The following is a 23,366-nucleotide window of genomic DNA, read 5'->3' on the forward strand; positions in this document are numbered from 1 at the left end:
TGACACTTCCCACAGCTATGGTAGAATATTTCAGGGCTTCGAAAGATTTTAAATAGTGGCGTTTTAAACACTAGAGGTGATTTCCAACCCGTATATTTAGATAACTCTGAAAAGTCCATATTATGAAAGTAATTAATAGAAGTAGCAACTGCTCGAATATCATGAACTTTAGGAACTGAATCTGGGTTGGCCTGTTTAATGAAATACAGGATTTGTTGCCTTATAGCATTCAGAGAAAGAGTACCACCTTTCTCCCCTGATAAAAAGAGGACCCGACTTACTCTGTGGAGTTCTTAAAAGGTAAGATTTAAGTGTATAAACTGGACATAAAGATTGGTCTTGAGGAAGGGCACCACCTTCCAAGGAGACCACCTGTCCTGTGGGTCTTCGTTCTTAGCTAAAAATCTACGGTCAGGGAAAGGAGGACCTCTCCAGATGGGGAGGAAGTTAACAAAACTATCACCTCTAGTGAGAGCCGACAGCTCTGAGATCCTAGCACCTGAAGCCAAGCTAATCAAAAATAATGTCTTCCTTAACAGATCCTGATAAGAGCAATGAAAGTTATCCAACTCTGATGCTAACTTAAGGAGCGTCATTGAGAAACCACGTAACCGAATGTGGACGTGATACTGGTCTCAGACGAAAGCATGCTCTGGGGATGGATGAAAAATAGGAATCTGTAAGGTCGATTTTAAAGCCGTAAAGAAATACTCTTCAATGCCGACTTGACTGTGGTAATAGTGGCGGGAGCAAGGCCTTTCTCAAACAGTGACCTAAAGAAGGAAACTCCTAAATTAGTCTGTCATGATTTTGGCTTCAGATGCTTTCAGGAAGGAGGCTAATTTTTTTGACTGCTGAGTCATACTGTCTAAGAGTAGAATCTCTTTTATCTGATTCTAAAAACAGAGTGTTGACAGGGTCAATGTTCGCTCCTTTTGGGCTGCGAATTTTATAAAGTCCATAAAACTAGGGCATTCTGAATTCTTGAGGAAGCTGACACAGTCTTGGTTTGTACTGTCTGGGTCAGAATGGGCTTGGGAATCCGAAGACTCCGTAATCCCAGTTCCTGAAGGAGAGAACCAATTGCTCTTCGGCCAATAGGGGCTACTAGGCTGGTTGACCTTTGAATGTCCTGAGTTTGTAAAAACTTCAGCAGTAAATTTATTGGAGGGGAACAGATAAATCTTCTCCCAATTGTTCCAATCTACTGTCATTGCGTCTGTGGCGAACGCCTGAGGGTCCAGGTTGGGGCCACGTAACAGGGGGAGCTTGAAGTTGCTCTCCGTTGCGAACAGATCCACTTGGGGCCCGGAACCTGGCGGCAAATCCATTTGAAAGATTCCACATCCAGGGACCACTCCGTCTCCAACGGGTAGTCCTGGACAGGAATCCGCCACCACGTTCCGTACTCCCGCTAGGTGGGTGGCTGACAGGTGCCAGCCGTGCTTGTTAGCCAGGAGAAGATAGCAACCATTACTTGGTTTTACTCGACCTGATTTGGAGCCGCCCCTGTTGATGCAATGAACTACCACTGCGCTGTCAACACCAGCCTGATATGAATCCGGTTGGGGGCGGATTTTCTTCAGAGTTAGAAAGACCGCCATAGCTTCCAGGGTATTTATATGGAACTGCTGAAACACTGTGGACCACGTTCCTTGTACTTTCTGTTTTGGTGAATATCCCCCCAGCCGCTTAGAGAAGCGTCTGTGTGGATAACTAGTGCCGGAGGGGAAATTGAAGCGAACTGTTTTGGACAGGCCTCTGACTGTGGTCCAAGGCCGCAGTCTTGTCTTTAAGATTTGAGGGATAGAGGAGACCTTGTCTCTGAGCTTGACATTTGCTCGACTCATGCCACACTCTGTTTATGTCTTTTAATTTGGCTTTCAAGAGCAGGTCTGTCACTGAGGCAAATTGAAGAGACCCAAGGACTCTTTCTTGGGATCGGCGGGATGCCGATGGATTTTGAGGAATCTCTTGGTGAGAGATGCTATCTCTTTCCTCTTGGGAGGCGGGAGAGATAACGTGTGGGAGGACAGATCCACTGGAGACCCAGCCACTGAAACCGGGACTCCGGAGTCAGGCGGGACTTCTCTGTTCAGCTGAAAACCTAGCAACTCCAGGAAATTGATGACTATGGGCGTGGCCTTCTGACACTCCGGAACAGTTGGTGCCTAAATTATCCAATCGTCTAGGCACGCTGCTAGGGATATTCCTTGGGACCGGAGCTGCTGTACTACCGTGTCCGCCAGCTTGGTGAATACCTGGGTGCAATGTTCAGACCGAAGGGCATGACCCTGAAGGAGTAGGCTTGATTCCCGAGTCTGAAACCGAGGAACTGAGAGAAGTTCCAGCGCAATCGGGCGTGATAATAAGCGTCTGAAAGATCGATAGAGGTGGTGACGGCCCCACACGGAAGTAGAGTCCATACCTGAGCTACCGTAAGCATGCGAAACTTGTCGCATTTTATGTAGAGATTTAGACGCGACAGATCCAGGATCACTCTTTGCTGATCGGAGTCTTTTTGGGAACAGTGAATAACCTGCCTTGAAACTTTAGGTGCCTTGCTTTCTTTATTGCTCGTTTGTTGAGCAATTCTGTTCACTACGTAATCCTGTAGGATTGATGTGGGTGGCTGGTAAACCTGGTTAGAGGAGGAGGTTCTTGATCCAGCTCCACCCTAGTCCCTTGGACACAATGCTGTGTGCCCAAGGGCTGAAGGTCCATTGGTCCCTGAACCAATACAGGCGACCGCCTACCTGTGTTCTCTCTCAGTGGGAGGGAGCCGGTTTATTCCCCCTACCACGTCCAGGCCTTCCCCTTGGGGTGGTGTTGGGCCTTCCCTCTATGGGGACTTTGCCTCTTCCTCCCTTGCAACCCTATTGAGGCCGTGAAAAGAACCCACGGCCTCATGTGGGGGTTGTATGCTGGTGAGTCACATAAGAGGCGCCGCTGGTTGGACCAACACGATTGTTGAGGTGAGCCTTGGAAGTAGACGGCTGGGCTACTGCCGAGACCGGGACGGCTTGACTACCGCCTGATGGGGCCTCTTATGCCTCCTGAGCGTTTGCCTCCTCTCGCCTGGGGGCGGCGATTCTGGGGTCTTGCGCTTATAAGCGGAAATTCCCAGCGCGAGCGAGACTCTGGATTGGCCCGTGTGCCTCAGTCATAACGCTTGTAACCTCCTCTTCAGGGAAGAGGTTAGGTCCCCAGATCGAGCTTTTAACGAGCTTGTTAGGCTCGTGGCGGATGGTCGCATCGGCAAAGATGAACTTCCTACATTCCAGTCTGGCCGTGATGAACTCATACAAGTCCGGACTGGAAGCTCGCCAGGAAGGACTTAGCCAGAACCTGGAAAAAAGGTTCGTCCCGAGCAGGAGACGGCAGTAGCTTCTAGTAAGGCAGCCGGAGCCTCAAGGACCGGGCTAACCTAGTCCGGCCTCAAACTCCGCTTTCAATAAGATTCCGGCAGCTTAGGAGCTGCTCACTAAAGTGCGGGAAGCGCAGAGGGGGTCCAGCTTCCCGACAGTGAAAGTGGACGGGCGTCCACCAGAACTCATTACTTCCTGGGAATACCAGGGAAGTAGGGTCTGTTTCCCTTAATTGTGGTGATTACCATCAAAGCATGCTCGGGCCGTAGCCAGAGCAACTTTTGTCCAAGCAAAGGGTGGGAAGGTCTTCTCCAGGGCGAGAACATCGTAAAATTGCCCTTGAAAGGGGTCAACCATGTTTTCTGCCTGCCACTCCGTCAGAGTGCGGGAGAGCCGACGATTGAGCTTGGTCCCTAGGGGACGATGACAGTCTCCCTAGGAACCTTGTCTGACCAATCAAGCTTCCTCTGTGAGCCTCACACGAAGCCTGGATAAGGGGGCAAGAGATCGGGGAAGAACTCCAATTCCTCCAACCGTCTCGTGCCAAGACCAACAACTGTAAGTTTGCCATCATGTTGGATGGCCCGGAGTGCGGATAAAGGGTTACCGACATCGAACGGCGGAGGTCCGCAGTGTCGGGGATAGCATACTGTGGTTCTGCCGGAGGTGGGCGAGCCATTACGCCAGTATGTTATCATAACTGGCCAACTTATCAGTGATTTTTTCAAACCTAGAGTCTAGGTCCTCCGTAAACTTTTTGTAAAGTTCAGTGGCAAGGGCCTGTGCATCAAAAGAAGGCTGGCGAGGAGGGCTTGGTTTTGCAGCCCTCTTACTCGCGCCTTTGCCGGAGGAACTAGATTTGCTCCCGGAGGCTACCGGTCCTGAAACCTTAGCCTTCGACGGGGAAGGGCGATGCCTTCTGGAAGTCGAGGACTTGTAGCCCTTCGCCTTCCATGAAGTCTTCAACTTCAACTTGGGGATAGCAGACGGAGCTCTATCACCCAAGGAGGAAGACTTCACAAAACCTGCAAAAAGAAGATACTGATGAAGCAGGGAGTCAAACAGAGGGGGCCCCCAACATCCTCACTTACCTCACCACTTACCACCTGGTCCGGCCCATTTCATTGGTTCCAGGTTGAGATCCAAGGCGGCTACATCCTCCGAGACCTCGGCATATAGGATATCCACTTGAGGTGGCTGGGTCGCATCCCGGATTTGCTGGATGATTGGGGTGGCAAGATCTTCAGGCACTGCGGCGCCACCCGTCGCTCGGTAAAGCAAGTCCCTCAACCTGGCGAGGACGAGGGGCTTCCCCGACGGAACATTCCTGCCAAACCCAGCCACCCAGGCCCGGAGGGATTCCAAGGCAGACTTCTTGGAAGCTTCGTCCGCCTGCAAGGAAACCAGCAATTAGTTAGAACGAAAAAGCCAGACCGAAACCTTAAACAATATACACATATGAGGAGCATGAACCGGGGAAAAAGACTGTCACTTACCGACTCATCCTGGATGGTTGAGCAGAGAGCAAAGCAAACCTCACAACCATCGGGGTGCCAAACAACCAGGTCGTCCAGTCGGACCGCACAACCAGCGTGGGTCCGCATACTACGCGCCCGTAGGGTTGTTGAAGGGAGGCGGTACACCCTCCTCACAGCGAACAGTCTGTAAGAATAAAAGTACATGAACCTCACACCTAAGCAATCTAAAGCCGGCAAGGCCGAAACTCAACTACAACCGAATACTCCATGGAGAAGAACTCCTATGATAAACTGGGCCAATAAGCTCTAAATGCACAGAGTGGAAGGTAAGGGTTTTCAGACCCGGAGGACTCAGAATGAAGGAACGAGAAACCAGGAACTAACCATAAGGGCTGCCAGAAAAATAACGCATGGAGCCCCGGTGTAGGACCGGACTCACGTGATATAAAATAAATAAAGGAGCGAACTCCTGTAGATAAACAGATTTATCTAAAATTAATGAAAATTAAAAACAAAAATAAAATAATAATAATAATAACAATAATAATAATAATAACAAGTGATGGTAAATACTCCGAGACCGAGGGGTCCGCTTCCTTTACATGATGTAAAAACTTCTCGCCTTACCTCCGCCGGAGAAACAAGACGGGTAAAGTGCTCGATGTTCAGAACATAAGACGGAGCAATTACATTTCACCCTATCTACGAGCCCGGCGGGGAGACGAGAGGTATGGGATAGTGATTCGAACACGTTCGAAAGCAAACAAACCACCAACCCCACCACAGCGAAGCTAGGGGACGGTATGGGAGGGAGCGAATCCTCTACCCATAGGAGGAGTCCCTGAACTCGAGAAAACGCCATCTAGCGTTACCCGCACGAGTCGCAAGGCTGGGGGTAGGGAGGGGGTGGAGCAGGGAGAGAAGTAGGCTACCCGGAAGGGAACAGGAGACAGGGAGAAACATGTCACCCGGCTCAACTGCATCCTTCCCTCCAAATGAACTTGGAAGGGTAGCCTACTCAGGAGCTACGCCAACCCGAAGCCCGACTCTTCCTAGGCGAAGCCTAATATAGGCCTAACCTAGTATAGGTTAGGAAAGAGGAAGGAGTGCAAAAGGGAGGAGGAAGCAACAGGGAGAGAAATTTTTGTGCCGAGCCAACCGGGATCGAGAAGGGGGGGGGTAAGGAGGCGACTAGCCTAGAGGAAACACATCCAAAGAACTCGATTCCCCAAATGGAGGAAGAGAACTGAGGGCTCACTCTACCCACCGAAAAACGACACCGGAGGAAACAGCAACCAAAACTCCCTCAACCTGATCTCCGCACCCAGGCAAGGGGATGGAAGCAAACAAGCCTACACCACAAAATACCATCACACATAAACAATTAAAATCAAAATATGTTCAACAGGGAGCGTAGCCTACCTCGGGAGCGGCAGATTGAGCTGCCGCTACACACCAGAGGTAAACAACAAAACTTAAAACAATTAAAATAAATAAATATACTAAAAATAAAAGGAGAGCACCATCTTCAAGCATAAAATAATAGCCTACTTGAGACCAAAATAAAAGGAACCCAACCTGGGGATACTTGGACGGGCATCACCCCCAATAAAGGCCGATAGGTCGATGAAATGTAATTCAGTAAACCAAAAGGGAGGGGAGCCACCGCAAGGAACCACCAGGAAGGAACCAAGGGGTTAAAATCTATCTATAACGACGAGGAAACAACTCCAACCGAAAGAACAGGAGTCGCCTCATGGTCGACATATGCTGGCGGGGACGCTGTGGCGCCATAATAAGACCTCAATATTTATGAAAAATACGAGACCAAACAGCCAATAAAACAGAACAAAACCCCACAAGAAGATGGTACTTAACTTAGAGATGGAAAAGGTGCTCGATGCCATCAGAGATGTGAAAATAATCCAAATAAGAGGACGAGCACACAAAAAGAAACGAATTTGTCACGTGCTAGAAAAATGGAATGGTAGGTGGCGCTGGTGTCGCCCCCTGGCGGGTGTTGAGTGTAGGAGCTGTAACGGCTCACCGCTCTTTTCCGGGGTTTTGATAAGGAGAGATCTTTCGAGTATATTTCCGTGGTAGTGGTATTTCACTCACCCTTCTTTATACCGACGCCTTCCTAGAAGACGCTCGACTGGGGTAGTAACCCCAGCTTTCCTGAAAGCTCTTTTTCTCTGGTATATCTAGCATTGTTATACCTAGAAATTCGTGCTGTAATGGAATTTCACCGGCTGACACGGGACTGGACTCAGAAATATATATGTGTATATATATATATATATATATATATATATATATATATATATATATATATATATATATATATATATATATATATATATATATGTATATATATATATATATATGTATATATATATATATATATATATATATATATATATATATATATATATATGTATATATGTATATATATATATATATATATATATATATATATATATATATATATATATATATATATATATATATATATATATATATATATATATATATATATATATATATATATATATATATATATATATATATATATAATATCTGTTCATATATCTACCATACATACGTACACACACATTAAATATGTATACAATTTAAAACTTGTTGAGGAGGCCTGCCTTCCTAACAAAGTTACAGCGGCTCTATATCAATGGTTGAGGTTGCTCAGGGTAATTTTCATAATATTGCTAATGCCTTTCATTTCTGATACAAATGCTGGTTAAGGACTTAGGGAACTTCTGAAATCTGTACCAGCTCCAAACCAGCAGATGTTGGTAATGAAATCCAGGGGAATCTCACCAGCATCTACAAACATGCTCACAATGGGAGATGTTTGAAATGCTCCTGTAGATAATCTTACCCCTCCATGAGGAATTGAATTTAGCAATTTAAGGCTATTAGACTTTACTGAGGTGTAAACTTCACACTCATAAGTTAATTTTGAAAAGACAAAGGTTTTGTACAGTCTCAACATCTGGGTTCAGTCAGCTTCCCCAGAAAGTGTGGGGCAGAACTCTCAGGACATCCATTGCATTCAAACATTTTGTCTTAATATATTTCAGATGTGGAATCCAAGTCAGCTTGCTATAAAAGAATCAACCCAAGAAACCTTGTTTCAGCAGCACATGGCACTCTCTGCCCAAGTATGAATAGATCTGGATCAGGATGGAATCCTCATATACAGCAAAAGTGTGTGGTAAACGTTGCTGGCTGAAAACCTCAAACCATTCATCTCAGCCCACTTTATTATCAATGCAGAGCTGAAGGAGGTGTTCAGCTATTACCATCCTTGTTGCCACAAAAGATATTGAAAGGCTGTCAACAAAAACAGTATATGCTACATCTGGGGAAATTATTTTGGATACCCAATTAATTGCTAGGGTGAACAAGGTTACACCCAGAACACTTCTTTGTGGCACTCCTTCTTGGTTGAATACATCTGACATTGCTGCTCCTACCTGAACCTGAAAAAAAGCCTTTTTTTTTTAAAGCCTTGATAACAACAGGGAAAACTGCCCCTCGGGTTACATTCTTAAAGAACCCTCAGAATGCCATATCTCCGTGCTGTATCTATAACTTCATAATACTGTACTTGGAACCTCTCTTGGTTACAAGAGCTGGATTCTGAGAATGTAGGTAAAAATGTAAGATTGTTCTTTTAATCTACATTCAATTTTTCAAATTATCAAAAAAGTGAATAGTGATCAAAGGTGACAGGAACACAAATCCTTGATTACCACAATAGGGGTTTTAGGAAACACCAGTTACTTAAATAATTTTCACCTCAAGGTCAAAAGAACTGGACAGTAAAGGAACCTATATTTTCTAAAAATACTGTATTCATTTCCTTAAGTGACTAATATTATGATGATGACTGGGCAGTAGGGAATAAAGTAACACTGATAACTGTTTGACAGAACTTTGTGCAAAAAATTTCCTATACATAACTCTTAAAACTATACAGCATAATGTCAACATTATGAAACACCATAATGGTGCCTACCTTAAGAAAAGTTATAATAATGTACAGTAAGAGCTTACCACCCCATTCTCATCTCCTGGCATGCACTGAACAATAGCCTCTGTCTCTCGATGCCAAATGAAAATGTTGCCACAATCTGAACCAGATACAACATATTGACTGCCAGGACCAAAGAAATTCACTCCTTTGACTGTAAAAAAAAAAAAAAGGAAATTACTGTATTCTATTTGATAAAACACAAATCAGCCTACAATTATTGAAATCTTCAAAAAATATTTTCTTATACTGTGTATAAATTACTGCCTTACAACAGCTTTACAATAAAGATACAATGATAAATAATTTCTATTACAGATTAGGCTTAGGTAAGCAAGCAAATAAGGCAGCCCCTCGCTACCAAAGTTCATACTTTTAATCAGCTGCAAGGTCACACACTGCAGATATATTCACTTATCCATTAAACTTTGTTCAGGATTGCCAACCACAGTTCAAATCCTTAAATTATCAGCCACTTGACATAAATCAAGGGAATAGGGAGGGCCAGCAACTCACCATATTATCATTATTATTATTGTCATTAAAAAGCACTTTGACAAGAGGTCACCCTTATGGCTCTACTGGAGCATCTGCATTTTAATGAAAACTTAAAATTGGAGTTAACACTGCAAGGACCCTTTGGTACTATAAGTAGTAAATCACAGAGGGGAAATTCTCAAAACAATTCACTGAAGGTGAATACTGTGAAAGGTCAGGCTGGTAAGAATGAATGACTGTGTGAAATCTGGGTGATAATGCCAGGCGCTTCTGCTGGGAAGGTCAAGGTTGGTAAGAAACATGGATGAAGGTGAAATAAAAAGGACCATAAATTAGAGGGTAAAGTCCAGGTTAGCAATAAAGATGACAAACAGACATCCCAATGATCAACAACAATTTTCCAACTGTGTGAATGCTGACTTGAGTGGAAACAAGATCATTACCTCAAGTCTCTTATGCCCTTGTTAGCCAGGAGACTGAATTTTTAGAAATAGGATGATAACCTTGAAATATTGAAGAAATGAAAAATTTAAATCTCTTTGATAGACATATAGAACTCTAACTTAGCTAGTCTATAATAGTGAAGACTAGGAGATTCAGGTATCAGTTTTGGGTTCTAGTCTGGATATTATTATTATTATTTAGTTATATCTTTTTTTTTGGTCTATTACAGTCATCCTATTCAACTGGTTGGTTTTCATATGTGGGATTCCGGGTTGCATCCTGCCACTTTAGGAGCCCATCATTTTTCTCATTGTGTGTGCTGTTTCTTGTAGCACATTCATCTGCATGAGTCCTGTAGCTACTTCGGCATCTAGTTTTTCCAGATTCCTTTTCAGGGATCTTGGGATCATGCCTAGTGTTCCTATTATTATAGGTACAATTTTCACTGGCATATCTCCTTCTTATTTCTATTTTCAGGTCTTGATACTTATCAGCTTTTTCCCATTCTTTCTCATCTACTCTGGTGTCCCATGGTATTGCGACATCAATGAGTGATGCTTTCTTCTTGATTCTGTCAATCAACATCACGTCTGGTCTACTGGCATGTATCACCCCAAATATTCTGATACCATAGTCCCAGAGGATCTTTGCTTGATCGTTTTCTATCACTCCCTCAGGTTGGCATTTGTACCACTTATTACTGCAGGCTAGCTGGTGTTTCTTGCACGGGTTCCAATGGAGGGCTTTTGCTACTGAATCACGCCTCTTTTTGTACTGGTTCTGTGCAAGCGCCGGACATTCGCTCACTATGTGGTTTCTGGTCTCGTCTTTCATACAGTATTTTACTTCCTGCATATGGGTAAGATGTTATTTTCATCTACTGTTCTTTGGACATATCTGGTTCTTAGGGCCTAATCTTGTGCCACTGTTAGCATTCCTTTTGTTTCCTTCTTAAGTTCTCCCCTCTGTAGCCATTGCCATGTTTCATTGCTGGCCAGTTCTTTTGTCTGTCTCATGAACTATCTGTGCATTGGTTTGTTGTGCCATTCTTCTGTTCTGTTTTTCATTCTCCTGTCTCTGTATATTTCTGGGTCTTCATCTACTTTTATTGGTCCTTCTTCCCATGCACTCCTTAGCCACTCATCTTCACTGGTTTTCAGATATTGCCCCAATGCTCTGCTCTCGATGTTGATGCAGTCCTCTATGCTTAGTAGCCCTCTCCCCCCTTCCTTTCGTGTTATGTAGTCTGTCTGTATTTGATCTTGGGTGTAGTGCTTGTGCATTGCCATGTGTTTTCTAGTTTTCTGGTCTATGCTGCGGAGTTCAGCCTTTGTTCACTCCACTACTCCTGCACTATATCTGATTACTGGTACTGCCCTTGTGTTTATGGCTTTCGTCATGTTCCCCCATGTTGAGTTTTGACTTGAGTATCACCTTAAGTCTCTGCATATATTCTTTCCTGATCGTGTCCTTCATTTCTTGGTGTTTTATATCCTCTCCTTCTATTATTCCCAGGTATTTGTATCCTGTCTCATCTATGCGTTTGATGCTATTCCCGTCTGGTAGCTTTATCCCTTCAGTCCTTGTTACTTTGCCTTTTTGTATGTTGACCAAGGCGCATTTTTCTATTCTAAACTCCATTCTGATGTCCCCAGATACAGTCCTTACAGTCTGGATTACAGTATCTATTTCCTTGATGCTCTCACCATACTGTTTGATGTCATCCATGAACATCAGATTGTTAATTCTGTTGCCTCCATTCTTGAGTTGGTACCCAGCATCCATCTTCTGCAGTACTTTTGTCATGGGAATCATGGCTACTATGAAGAGTAATGGGGACAATGAGTCGCCTTGAAAGATCCCTCTCCTGATATTAGCCTCTGCTGGTCTTATCCCAGAGCTTGTAAGTACTGTACTCCAGTTTTGCTTTGTGTTTTTAAGGAAGCTGGTGGTGTTTTCCTCTGCCCCATATATTTTCAGGCATTCTATTAGCCATGTGTGCGGTATCATGTCAAAGGCTTTCTTGTAGTCCATCCATGCCATGCTTAGGTTGGTTCTCCTTCTCTTACTATTCTTCATTACCATTTTGTCTATTAGGTACTTGGAGGTTGTCATCCAGCAACTGACCACCACAACGACAGTAACCAGCAACCAGAGACTGGAGATACAGAGACAAACCAGAAGAAGAAATGGCGAAGAGAAGAAAATAAGGAAACATGGAGATGCTACATCAGAAGCAATCCAAAAGAAAGAGGATACCGAAGAAGACTGGTTAACATCTGGAATGAGAGAAATAACACCCCTCAAACAGAACAGAGGCTGGCAGACCAAGGAACATAAAGAAAAAGAACTGCCTCTCCACAACAGAAAAAGAGGAACTGGAAAGAGAAATAACACCCAGCAACGAATAACAAGACGAACTAAGAGACGATGACACAGAAAACGACAGGAATGATGAGCTACCAAACAACAACACACGAAGAAACACTGAAGATGTAACACACGAGGTCAGAATGGGTGGAAATGATCAGACAGTGGATGAAGCCAGATACAGAAAGAACAAAGATCCCCTCCATGAAATACTACAACACAAAGAAACTACGGGAAAAAACAAGTGAAGTTAATGAAATAACGAGACTGATCCACACCACCAGTATCACAGAAACAAATATCCTGGCATATGCAGGAGCAAGACTAGTAGCAGAACTCATGGGGATACAAACACCAACACCACCATAACAACCAACCCAACAGAAACCAAAACAGCAACCGTCTTGAAAAAGTGGCCTGGAAAATCAAATCATGGCAGTGAGATCTGACTTGAGTAAACTTAAAGAGAAGGCAGAAAAGAGGCTAAGAAGCAAGAAAACAAGAGAGGAACTGAATGAGAAATACATAGTACAGGAGAAGGGACTAAACAACACAACACAAGATATAAAACAGAGGCTTAAAGCCAAAGCACATAAGATCCAACGGTACATGAACAGGAATAAAGGATACCAACAGAACAAACTCTTCAGTACCAACCAGAAAAGACTATGCAGCCAACTAAGAGGGGAAGACAACCACCAGGAAATTCCTGAAGCCGAACCAAGTAAGAGACTGGGAAAACATATGGAGCAATCTGGTATCACACAACAAACATGCAACACGGCTCCAGGAAATCAAGGTAGAAGAAATGGGGACAATAAAACAAAGATTCACCGAGATTATGACAGACAGTCAGACACCAACTAAAGAAAATGCCCAACTGGAAAGCCCAAGGCCCCAATGAAGTCCATGGATGCTGGCTCAAAAAACAAGGCCCTACACCCATGAATATCAGAATAACTCCAGCATTGTATCACAAACCACCATGCACCCAATTGGATGACCACAGGGAGAACATCCTTAGTACAGAAAGTCAAGAACAAGGGAAATATTGCAAGTGACTTCAGGCCTATCACCTACCTACCAATAATGTGGAAGTTACTAACAGGTATCATCTGTGAAAGGCTATAAAACTACCTAGAGGATACAAACACCATCCCCCACCAATAGAAAGGCAGCAGAAGGAAGTGTAGGGGCACAAAGACCAGCTCCTAATAGACAAAATGGTAATGACGATTTATTATTATTATTATTATTATTATTACACAGTTCTTGCTACAAGAAACTTCAAATGCCACCTGTACTTCACAGCTCCTGCCATTATGACACCAGACAATTCAGCCCATCTGCAAAGTAGGAACTCTTTGTAAAGTACAAAAAAACATTCTCTATATACAAAGTTATTTCAAAATTGTCAGATCAACCTGCTATTTGTCAAGCCATCCTTTTCCAGCACCTTCAAAAACCCAGAGATATAATATGTGAACATGACTATCTTGTCAGAGCAGTTGTGCTCCTTAAGCTTAATTGAAAGCATAATTTCTGGGCTTTGACCTGTGTCACCCGGTGAAATTACCATCTAGCACATATTTCTAGGTAAATTTATTGCTAAACATACCAGAGAAAAGCTAAATGCAATGCTGGGGTTACTAACCCCAGTGCGAGCTCCATAAAATGGAGTCGTATATGGGAAAGGGTGAGCGTTGTCACTACCAAAGGCCTCTGCCCTGTAGAGATATCCAATCTCAAAATCCCCAAAAGCGATGTGCCGTTACAAAGCCCACACCAGCTCCACGAACACCAACAACTCAGCTGCCATATTTTCATTCCATTTTAGCACGAGCCAGCGCCTTGTTGTACATTTCAACAGTGTGCTTCTTTTGCTTTTTTCTGTACGCTGGCATGTCTTCCGTTCAGGATTTTACTTCATCTAAGTTGAGTACCATCTCCCTTTGAGTTTTTTGGCGTTTTGAGACCTTTTATTTAACCTCTAATTCGATAATTACGGGGTTGAATATGATGCCGGTCTCGGCCACCTCTCTCTCTGACCACACGTGACCTTCAGTCTTCGTTTGGTTTAATAGTGTGATTCTGTCCCTTTGCTGTATGATAATATGTTTTATCTATGTGTTTTTTACATATTTTCATATTCACTCCTTGTCGGAGTAATTTTATTCCGAATTACCCCTTCCCTGGGGAGGCGCGGGTCCTCGCTTATCGTAGGCTATGAGGTTTCCCCCTCACGCCTTTGTGATCATAATTCCATGTTCTCCTTGGACCCATTCCTCCTCCAGCACACGGGTATATTCTCTGAGATGGTGCTGTTATGCTAATTATATTTGCTAATTTTTATGTTAACGGATGACATTTATATTTTTGGATTAATATTGTTACGCTTGAATGTAAGGGTCGGCCATTATTTACCATCCGCGTCCCATATGTCGCGAGTGGTTTGGTCCACCCTTCTACACGAGTCCTTTTATTACTTATGTTCTGTACGGATATATATATCATTTACTTTATATTTTTACATTGTTTGGTTAACTTTAGTGTTACTTTAGTCAGATAGTTCCTGTGTTGGGTCTCTAGGCTAGTCCTCCTGGCCGCTGATCGGCTGGAAGGTTAGCCTGGGAAGTTAGGCTCCTTACGGCTCTTTGCTCCCTACTTCCCACCAGGTCGTTTTGAGGCTTGGAGGGAGACATGGGTGGGTAGGAGAGTCCCACGTTCTGAGCCCTCCTGAGGGTATCGTCTGGTTCGGATGGGTTATTAGGCCTGTGATTTTCCCACCTCTACCTATTTTGGCCTACCAGCTCGGACTCGGATCTTCGTGAAGGTTAGGCTAGAATAGCGAGGGTCTTCTCATTAGTAGCCTACTCCTGTCCGAGCCGTCGGTGTCGGGCAGGCAACCTGGCATCGTGTGTCTCCCTCTCTCCTCCCCCATCTTCCCACCTCCCCTTCCATCCCTCGGCTTGTCTTCCTACCCGTGTAAAAATTGTCATTGAGAAGCGAGCCTGGGGTAGAGGTTGCTCTGAGCCTTTTTCATATCGCTAGCCTAACAAATCCCTTGCCCCTTCCTTTGCATTGGGTGGTTTTCCCTAGTTCTCCCAGCAAGGGACGCTGATCTCTTTTGACCGGCATCCTATGGGGAGTTCTTTGGTGTCTAGGGATGCTTCCCACTCCTAGCCACCGCTAATTGATTACCACCACTTTGCAATTCCTTAGCATTTGGAGTGTAACCTAGTATTCTCCCCGCGTTTGGTAGTCGTTCTCCCATGATCGACACCACGTGGGGGGGGGTTGCTATCGGCGTCCAGGGGGTGTCCCCCACCCACCTGGCTGCTGCCGTAGGTTCCCTCCACTTGACTATTCCCTACCCTTTCCCTAGCATCAGACGCATGACCGAGTTTCTCCCTGCCCAGGGTTGTCGTTCTCTTAAGACCGACACCCCGTGGAGAGTTAGTTCGGTATCCAGTTAGAGTTATCCACCTAACTGGCCTCCGTCTCGGTGTCTGCTCTTCTGCTAACTGTTATTGTCCTTGTTTTTTCCCTGTTCAATACAACTGGAACATCGTCCATATACCCTGGGAATCTGTCTTGACTTTGGCCAGATCCTACCTCTGCCGAGTTTGTCGGTCTCCGTTACCCCCTCTTTAATGTAACCACTCCGGTGGGTATGTGTGGTTGGACGGCGCTACCCCGCCTCCTCCGCCGCCACCATAAGTATGGTGTAACTCGATTCCCCGCATCAAAGCGGAGTTTTATAATCAATTTTTCATAAACATTGTTGTATGGCAAGTACTTTGTTGTTAACCATTCCGCACTATTGTATTTACTTATTCTCTCTACGGACTGTGTCCGGAAGTATTTGCTCACAATCCGTTATTTTGTTTATGACGATGATCATAGGTTAAGGTTTCTCTAAAGTAGCACCGAATTACTCCGACCCTTAACATTTTCACTCCGTTGTATCTTGTATATCATTCCCCTAATACCGGAATTAACTCGAGCGGGTCTGACCAGACCATTTGCATGCCCTGTTAGTCATGTTTTAAATTAAGACTCATCTCCGCGACCCTACTCGGCGTGCCTTATTAGCCCCTTGATCGCTGGGATCCGTGAGATGACGGAGCCTCCCATGAAGAAGAAGCCATCTGCGGAGAGGTAGCGGAGGAGGTTGGCGATCAACATCAACCTCGAGCCGACGAGGAAGTGGGACCCGGACCACCAGGTTGCAGGTAAGGTAGGGGGTAAGTGAGGCAGATGTTTCTGATCCTCTTTTCAGCTCTCCTTCCTCTTCTATTTCTTCCTTTAGAGGATTCGAGAAATCCTCTTACCTTGAGGACAGGTCAAGGTCTACTGTCCCCAAGGTAAAGTCTGTGAAAACCAAGACCTTATCAAAGTCCTTCAAACCCCAGAGGTCTCACCCGAGCTCCCTCCGAAGTCGCCACGGGCCCTAGCCCTGTGCCGTCTACGAGTGTGGCTTCCCCTGGAAAGGGATCAAGATCTAGGGCAAGTAAGGCGAGTCCCCCTTGTCCTGACTTTGACCCGGAGGCGTCATTGCGGAACTTCTTATGAAGAAGTTCGATAAAAGGATGGAGGCCAGGATTAGCACTCTCTCCTCCCAGTTGGCTTCGGGCCTGAAGTCTTCTGACGATTCTGTGAAATCCCTAGCAGAGAAGGTACAGACCAGCAGAGCTTGCTCTCTGGGTTTATGCGCCTGGAGCAGCGGCTCAGTCTTACTCTGTTCCGGACACTCCGGTCTTCCTCCCTTTGATAAGGGAAACCCTTGGCGCCTGGCTCTTCATGCTCCTCAGCATGAAGATACCCTCACCATTGAAGGACTGGGTACTCGCAGGTTGGAGGAGCTGGAGTTCTTCCCACCTGACCTAGTGCCTCCCTACCCAGGCTATGCCAGGCTTACCAAGGAAGCCTGGATAAGGTCGGATAAGGTCCCGAAGGAGACTGTCATCTTTCCGAGGGACCAGGCACAATCCACCCTGTTGCGCACGCTCACAGAGTGGGAGGCTGAGAACACGAAACTCACCCCTGTCAAAGGGACGTTTACGATGTTCTCGGTGAGGGATGCTATCCCCACTCCCTGCACGACTAAGGTAGCTCTGATTACCAGTCAGGCAGGCATTGAGGGCAAGCCCCTTCCACGACTCCGGGAGACAGATCCCACCTCTCTCGTCTTCCCCGGAGATTCTGAATTTTGGAAGGGAGCTCCGGCCACTTTTACGGTGGGTAGGCTCGACCCTGACTGCGTTTCTTCCCTCTTCAGTGAGCGGCTTCCCAAACTCCCGGAATCTCTTCTGAAGGCCGAATCGGAAGCCAAGAGCAGGTTGAGTCAGTCCCTGCATTCCCTGACTTTGGCGGCGGCAACTTCGGTTGTCTACAATGAAGAAGCCCTCTTCCAGGTCCTTACCAAATCCCTACTGGCGGGATTCCAACAGGACCTGTACGACTTCATAGTGGCTCGGATGAACTGCCGAAAAAACACATCTTTTGCGACAGCCACTATAAGGCACGAGCCCAATAGGCTCATGAAGAGCTCTGTTTGGGGCTAATCTCTTCCCCCAGGAAGACGTAAATACAGTCCTGGCAGAGGCAACCAGGCAAACCAAAGCCTCCGCTCTCGCTGGGGTCTCCCCTACAAGCGGAAGCCAACGGAGTCCGACCTCATCCCAGACCCGGGAAGAGATTCAAGAAGTTTAAGAGACCACATACTCAGACTGTGCTGCAGGCTGTTCCGGTCCCTCCAGCCGGCCAGCCTTCAACCTCTAAAACACAGCCTCAGCAACAGTATGTGCTGGTACAGCCAGCCCAACACACGCCAAAGCTTCCCTACTTATGTGACATCTCCGGCTTTCAATGTTTCATTTGAAAGCCATAAGCATTTCGGGCATTCAACCGAAATGCCAGGGGAAGTAGAGCCAGAGGCTCTTTGAGAGGCAAATCGGCGTCCGTTCCATCTCGAGGGAGGGAGGCCGAGGTAGCAGAGGAGGAGATCATCCCGCCCAGTGAGGCTCCTCAGGTAGGCGGGAGGTTGTATCCTTTTCGGGACCAATGGACCTTCAGTCCTTGGGCCCACAGCATGTCTCCAAGGGTCTGGGATGGAGCTGGAGCAGAGGCCCTCCTCCGCTAGTCAGATTCCATCAGTCACCGTCCAAAGCCCTCCAGGACTTTGTGAAGGACCTGCTCCAAAGAGAGCTATAAAGAAAGCGAGGCACCTGAAGTTTCAGGGCAGACTGTTCAGCTTCCAAAGAAAGGCTCCAGTCAGCAAAGAGTAATCCTAGACTTGTCTCGTCTCAATTTATACATTCAATGCGACAAATTTCGCATGCTTACAATCTCGCAGGTTCGACCCTACTTCCCGTGGAGCCATAACCACCTCTATAGATCTTTCAGACGCCCTATTATCACGTCCCGGTTATGGAAGGTTCTCTCCTTATCTGGGGTTCAGACTAGGAAAGTAAGCTTACTCGTTCAGGGTCATGCCATTTGGCTCAACATAGCCCCAGAATTTTCACCAAACTAGCAGATACAGTAGTCCAACAACTACGGTCACAGGGGATCATGCTGACCGCATACCTGGACGATTGGATAATCTGGGCATCCAACACCAGCGAATGTCGGAAAGCAACAGCCATTGTAATTGGTTTTCTGGAATCTCTGGGCTTCCAAATAAACAGGGAAAAATCCCGCCCAGTTCCGGAGATCCGCTTTCAGTGGTTGGGAATCCATTGGGACCTAGACTCACACAAACTGTCTCTTCCGCCAGTCAAACGGAGAGATACAGCCAAAGCAACCAGGCAATTCCTCAAGAACAGGAAAGCTTCGCGACGTACCCAAGAAAGGGTTTTAGGTTCCCTTCAGTTTGCTTCGGTAACGGATCTGCTCCTGAAAGCCAAACTGAAAGACATAAACAGAGTGTGGCGGAGACGTGCCAATAACAGATTCAGAGACAAGGTGTCCCTAATTCCGCCAGTGTTGAGAAAGAGACTCGGCCCTGGACAACAGTCAAGTGCTTGTCAAAATCAGTACCGCCTCCAGTTTCCCCCTCCGCATTGGTAATTCACACGGATGCTTCTCTGAGCGGGTGGGGAGGATATTCTCAACACAAAAAAGTGCAGGGAACGTGGTCCACTATGTTCCGTCAGTTCCATATCAACATTCTCGAAGCAATGGCAGTCTTTCCAACCCTAAAGAAACTGCGTCCAACCAGACTAATCCATAAAAGGTTGGTTTTGGACAGCGCAGTGGTGCATTGCATAAACAGAGGAGGCTCCAAGTCGAGCCGGATCAACCAAGTAATGATAGCAATATTCTCCCTAGCAAACAAGCACCGGTGGCATTTGTCAGCTACCCATCTGGCAGGAGTCCGGAATGTCATTGCAGATTCTCTGTCCAGAACAACTCCGCTGGAGTCGGAATGGTACCTAGACAAAACATCATTCGAGTGGATTTGCAGTCAGGTCCCAGGTCTCCAGGTAGATCTGTTTGCCACAGAAAGCAACCACAAACTTCCATGTTATGTGGCCCCCAACCTGGACCCTCTGGCTCACTCCACAGATGCGATGTCAATAGATTGGAACATGTGGCAAAGGATCTACCTGTTTCCTCCAGTGAACTTGTTGATGAAAGTTTTACACAAGCTCAGGACATTCAAAGGTCATGTGGACCTGGTAGCACCCAACTGGCCGAAGAGCAACTGGTTTCCTCTTCTTCTGGAGCTGAAACTCCGGTGCATACAAATCCCCAGACCAAAATTGACACAAATAGTACAAACTCTGACTGTGTCAGCTTCCTCAAGAATTCAAAATGCCCTAGCTTTGTGGATTTCATGAAATTCGCAGCTCAGAAAGATGCTAACATTGACCCTGTTAATACACTGTTCTTAGAATCAGACAAAAGGGACTCTACCCTCAGACAATATGACTCAGCAGTCAAGAAATTAGCATTATTCCTGAAAGAATCTGAAGCTAAAGAAATGACCACAAACCTTGCAATTTCGTTCTTCAGGTCATTATTTGAAAAAGGTCTAGCCTCTAGTACTATTACTACAGCCAAATCAGCTTTAAAAAAGATATTTTTACATGGCTTTAATATTAACTTAACAGACTCATATTTTTCATCAATTCCTAGAGCATGCGCTCGTTTGAGACCAGCAACCCGCCCACACACGGTTTCCTGGTTCTTAAATGACGTTCTTAAATTAGCATCAGATACTGATAATCAGAAATGTTCATTCTTAAGTCTGTTAAGGAAGACCTTATTCTTAATCAGCTTAGCCTCAGGTGCTAGAATTTCTGAGCTGTCCGCTCTCTCTAGAGAACCGAACCATGTCGATTTCTCCCGTCAGAGAAGTTCTGTTAGCCCCGGATCTCAGGTTTCTTGCTAAGAATGAAGATCCACAAGATAGGTGGTCTCCTTGGAAGGTTATCCCCTTCCACAAGACCTGTCATTATGTCCAGTCACTGCTTTAAAGGCTTATTTAGACAGAACCTCTAATACAACATCAGGCCCTCTTTTTGTTAGGGAAGGTGGAGGAACTATTTCTTTGAAGGCCATCAGACAACAAATCTTGTACTTTATTAAACAAGCTAACCCAGATTCAATTCCAAGGTTCATGATATCAGGCGGTGGCCACCTCCACTAATTATTTCCCATTATATGAATTTTGACGATCTCAAAAAATTTACGGGTTGAAATCACCTTCAGTGTTCAAACACCACTACCTCAAATCTCTAGAGGCCCTAAAATTTTCCACTGTGGCGGCAGGAAGCATTGTCCCTTCCTCTGGTGATCACACTTCGCATTCCTAACTATTCTGTCACTCTCCCTCTTGCCTACCTGCCTCGTTTACTCCCCTTACCGTCTTCCTTGGGTCAGGCATGCTTTACAGCCTGACTCCTGACCATGTTACATATTGTCTGTTGTCCCTTTTTGTTAGTGATTACGTTATTTATAATCATGTTCTAAATTACTGTATAAACATGTTTGCTTTGGGGTATGGTTCCCCTGACTTGTTGTTCTCATGTTTTTTAATAGAGATTTTTTCTGCTTGGGTAATTAAAACTCAGTTTTAATCATAGTTTTATTTCTCTCCATCACAGTAGTTTTCAAGAGCTTCACCAAGCTGGTATGTTTAATTCTCTGCTATGATTTCACCAGGTGACACAGGTCAAAGCCCAGAAAAGGGATTTTGACAAAGGAAAAATCTATTTCTGGGGAAGACCTGTGTCACCCGGACCACCGCTTATTCCTCCTGTTCCCCTGGGTAAAATACCAAGCTTTGAAGGGTGCTAACCTGGAATGCCAATATGGCGGCTGAGTTGTTGGTGTTTGGGGAGCTGGTGCGGGCTTTGTAAGGGCACATCGCTTTTGGGGATTTTGAGATTGGATATCTCTACAGGGCAGAGGCCTGTGGTAGTGACAACACTCACCCTTTCCTAAATACGACTCCATTTTATGGAGCTCGCACTGGGGGTAGTAACCCCAGCATTGCATTTAGCTTTTCTCTGGTAGGTTTAGCAATAAATTTACCTAGAAATATGTGCTAGATGGTAATTCACCGGGTGACACAGGTCTTCCCCCAGAAATAGATTTTTCCTTTGTCAAAATCCCTTTATCATTCCCCCTTGTACGAAAAAAAACTTGAATGACTCAACTCGTGTGTCCAGTCTCATTATCCCTTGCATTATATATGTACCATAGTAACTAATGAACAAGCAAATATTAAAAGTAATTTATGTAAATAATATAAAATTACAAATAAAATAATCAACAATGCACAAAAAAACTGGAGGAGAAAAATTGAGAAACAAAACCTAAATACATTAATGCAATGTAAAAATATGCAAACTTTCTTTTAGCAACAACATATTACTTGAACTTTATCATATCCAATTTCCTGTGGATACTGGTAAAGGTCAGAGCCATTATTAAATAATACTAGCAGTAATATAAAAAATGTAAAATACATCAGCCATAATTAAGGAAATATCTTACTTACTGTTCAAAGCTAACTATGCTGATTGTAAGTGCCTTCCCCTAACTAAATTTATTATTAAATTTGGAGATCCTACTGGAGGAAATCCATTAGTCATTTATTGACCTAAGGCTGCAGTTCACTACAGTATAAAGTCAATACCTTCCATACAAACATTAGCAAATTATAATACTGCATTGTGAACAGATGACCCCAAAGGTCACATTACTTGGTACACTGGATAAAAATGCTGGAAAGCCTAGTACTGTATATCAAAATCCATTTCATTCTTTTTGTCATTTATTAATATTTGGAATCTTATTGATATTCATATCACTGTTTAGAAACCTCATGAATTATAGGCTTTACAGACAGGAAATTAAACAAGACAGCCCTTGTATGATGATCAAAGATCATCAATAAATCTAAAGGTGAAAATATACCTAAATCCCCCTTCCTTATGATTAAAATTTAAACAATTTGTAAAACTGCAAATACATTTTGAGAGCATTAAGATTATAATTAGAACCCATTATTAAAATGAAACATTTTCATTGTAAAATTAACGTTTGCAAAAAACTAATTTTAATAGTAATCCTTCAATTATTTGGATTATTAGAGCCATGGACCCGTTGGATAATGGCCAAATCCGGGTAAGGGCGAGTAAGAAAATCTGGGGGTGTACCAGGGCAACCCCGTACCCTTCCACACCTAACCTTGTAAATACCACTTAACTGTAAACACTCAAAATGCTTATAAGCAACAGCCATCACACTTTAAACTTATCTACCTTTTTTCCCCATGTCTGTAACAAAATATACTGCATAAATACACAGAAAGAAAAATGCACCCCCTTCTTTTTCTCTCTCTCTCTTGTCAATGACACACAATTTGGCATGCAAGGAGCCTACTTGTGTTTGCCAACAGCCTACCGTGGTTTTAAGACCATTAATGTATTTTTATACAGCAACCTTCTTATCAGTTGCTACCAATTACAGTACCATACATGAGATACAAAATGTGTATGGAAGCTATCCCACGTACACTGCAAAATCAAATTCCCTATCTCTCTGAAACCAAGTGAAATATACCCGTATGTAAAAAACTGTTTATAAAAAAAAGTTTACTCGAAATAAAAAAGTATGAAAATCTATCCATCA

At 44.5% G+C, this 23,366-nt stretch overlaps 1 protein-coding gene across 10 annotated transcripts in view; it reads right to left on the reverse strand.

The window, feature by feature from the left end:
• LOC136840249 (DDB1- and CUL4-associated factor 8-like) overlaps positions 1–23,366 on the reverse strand; it is a 444,913-nt gene that overhangs the window by 202,588 nt on the left and 218,959 nt on the right. For all 10 annotated transcript variants that reach the window (XR_010853567.1, XM_067106872.1, XM_067106869.1 and 7 more), the window contains one exon: positions 8,927–9,057. Coding sequence is in view for 9 of the 10 variants with exons in the window: in XM_067106872.1 (XP_066962973.1) it covers positions 8,927–9,057 (131 nt within the window). In the remaining variant the exon portion in view is untranslated. The remainder of the gene's footprint in view (positions 1–8,926; positions 9,058–23,366) is intronic.

This window comes from Macrobrachium rosenbergii, chromosome 7 (genome assembly GCF_040412425.1).
Source record: "Macrobrachium rosenbergii isolate ZJJX-2024 chromosome 7, ASM4041242v1, whole genome shotgun sequence".
NCBI classification, from domain to species: Eukaryota; Metazoa; Arthropoda; class Malacostraca; order Decapoda; family Palaemonidae; genus Macrobrachium; species Macrobrachium rosenbergii.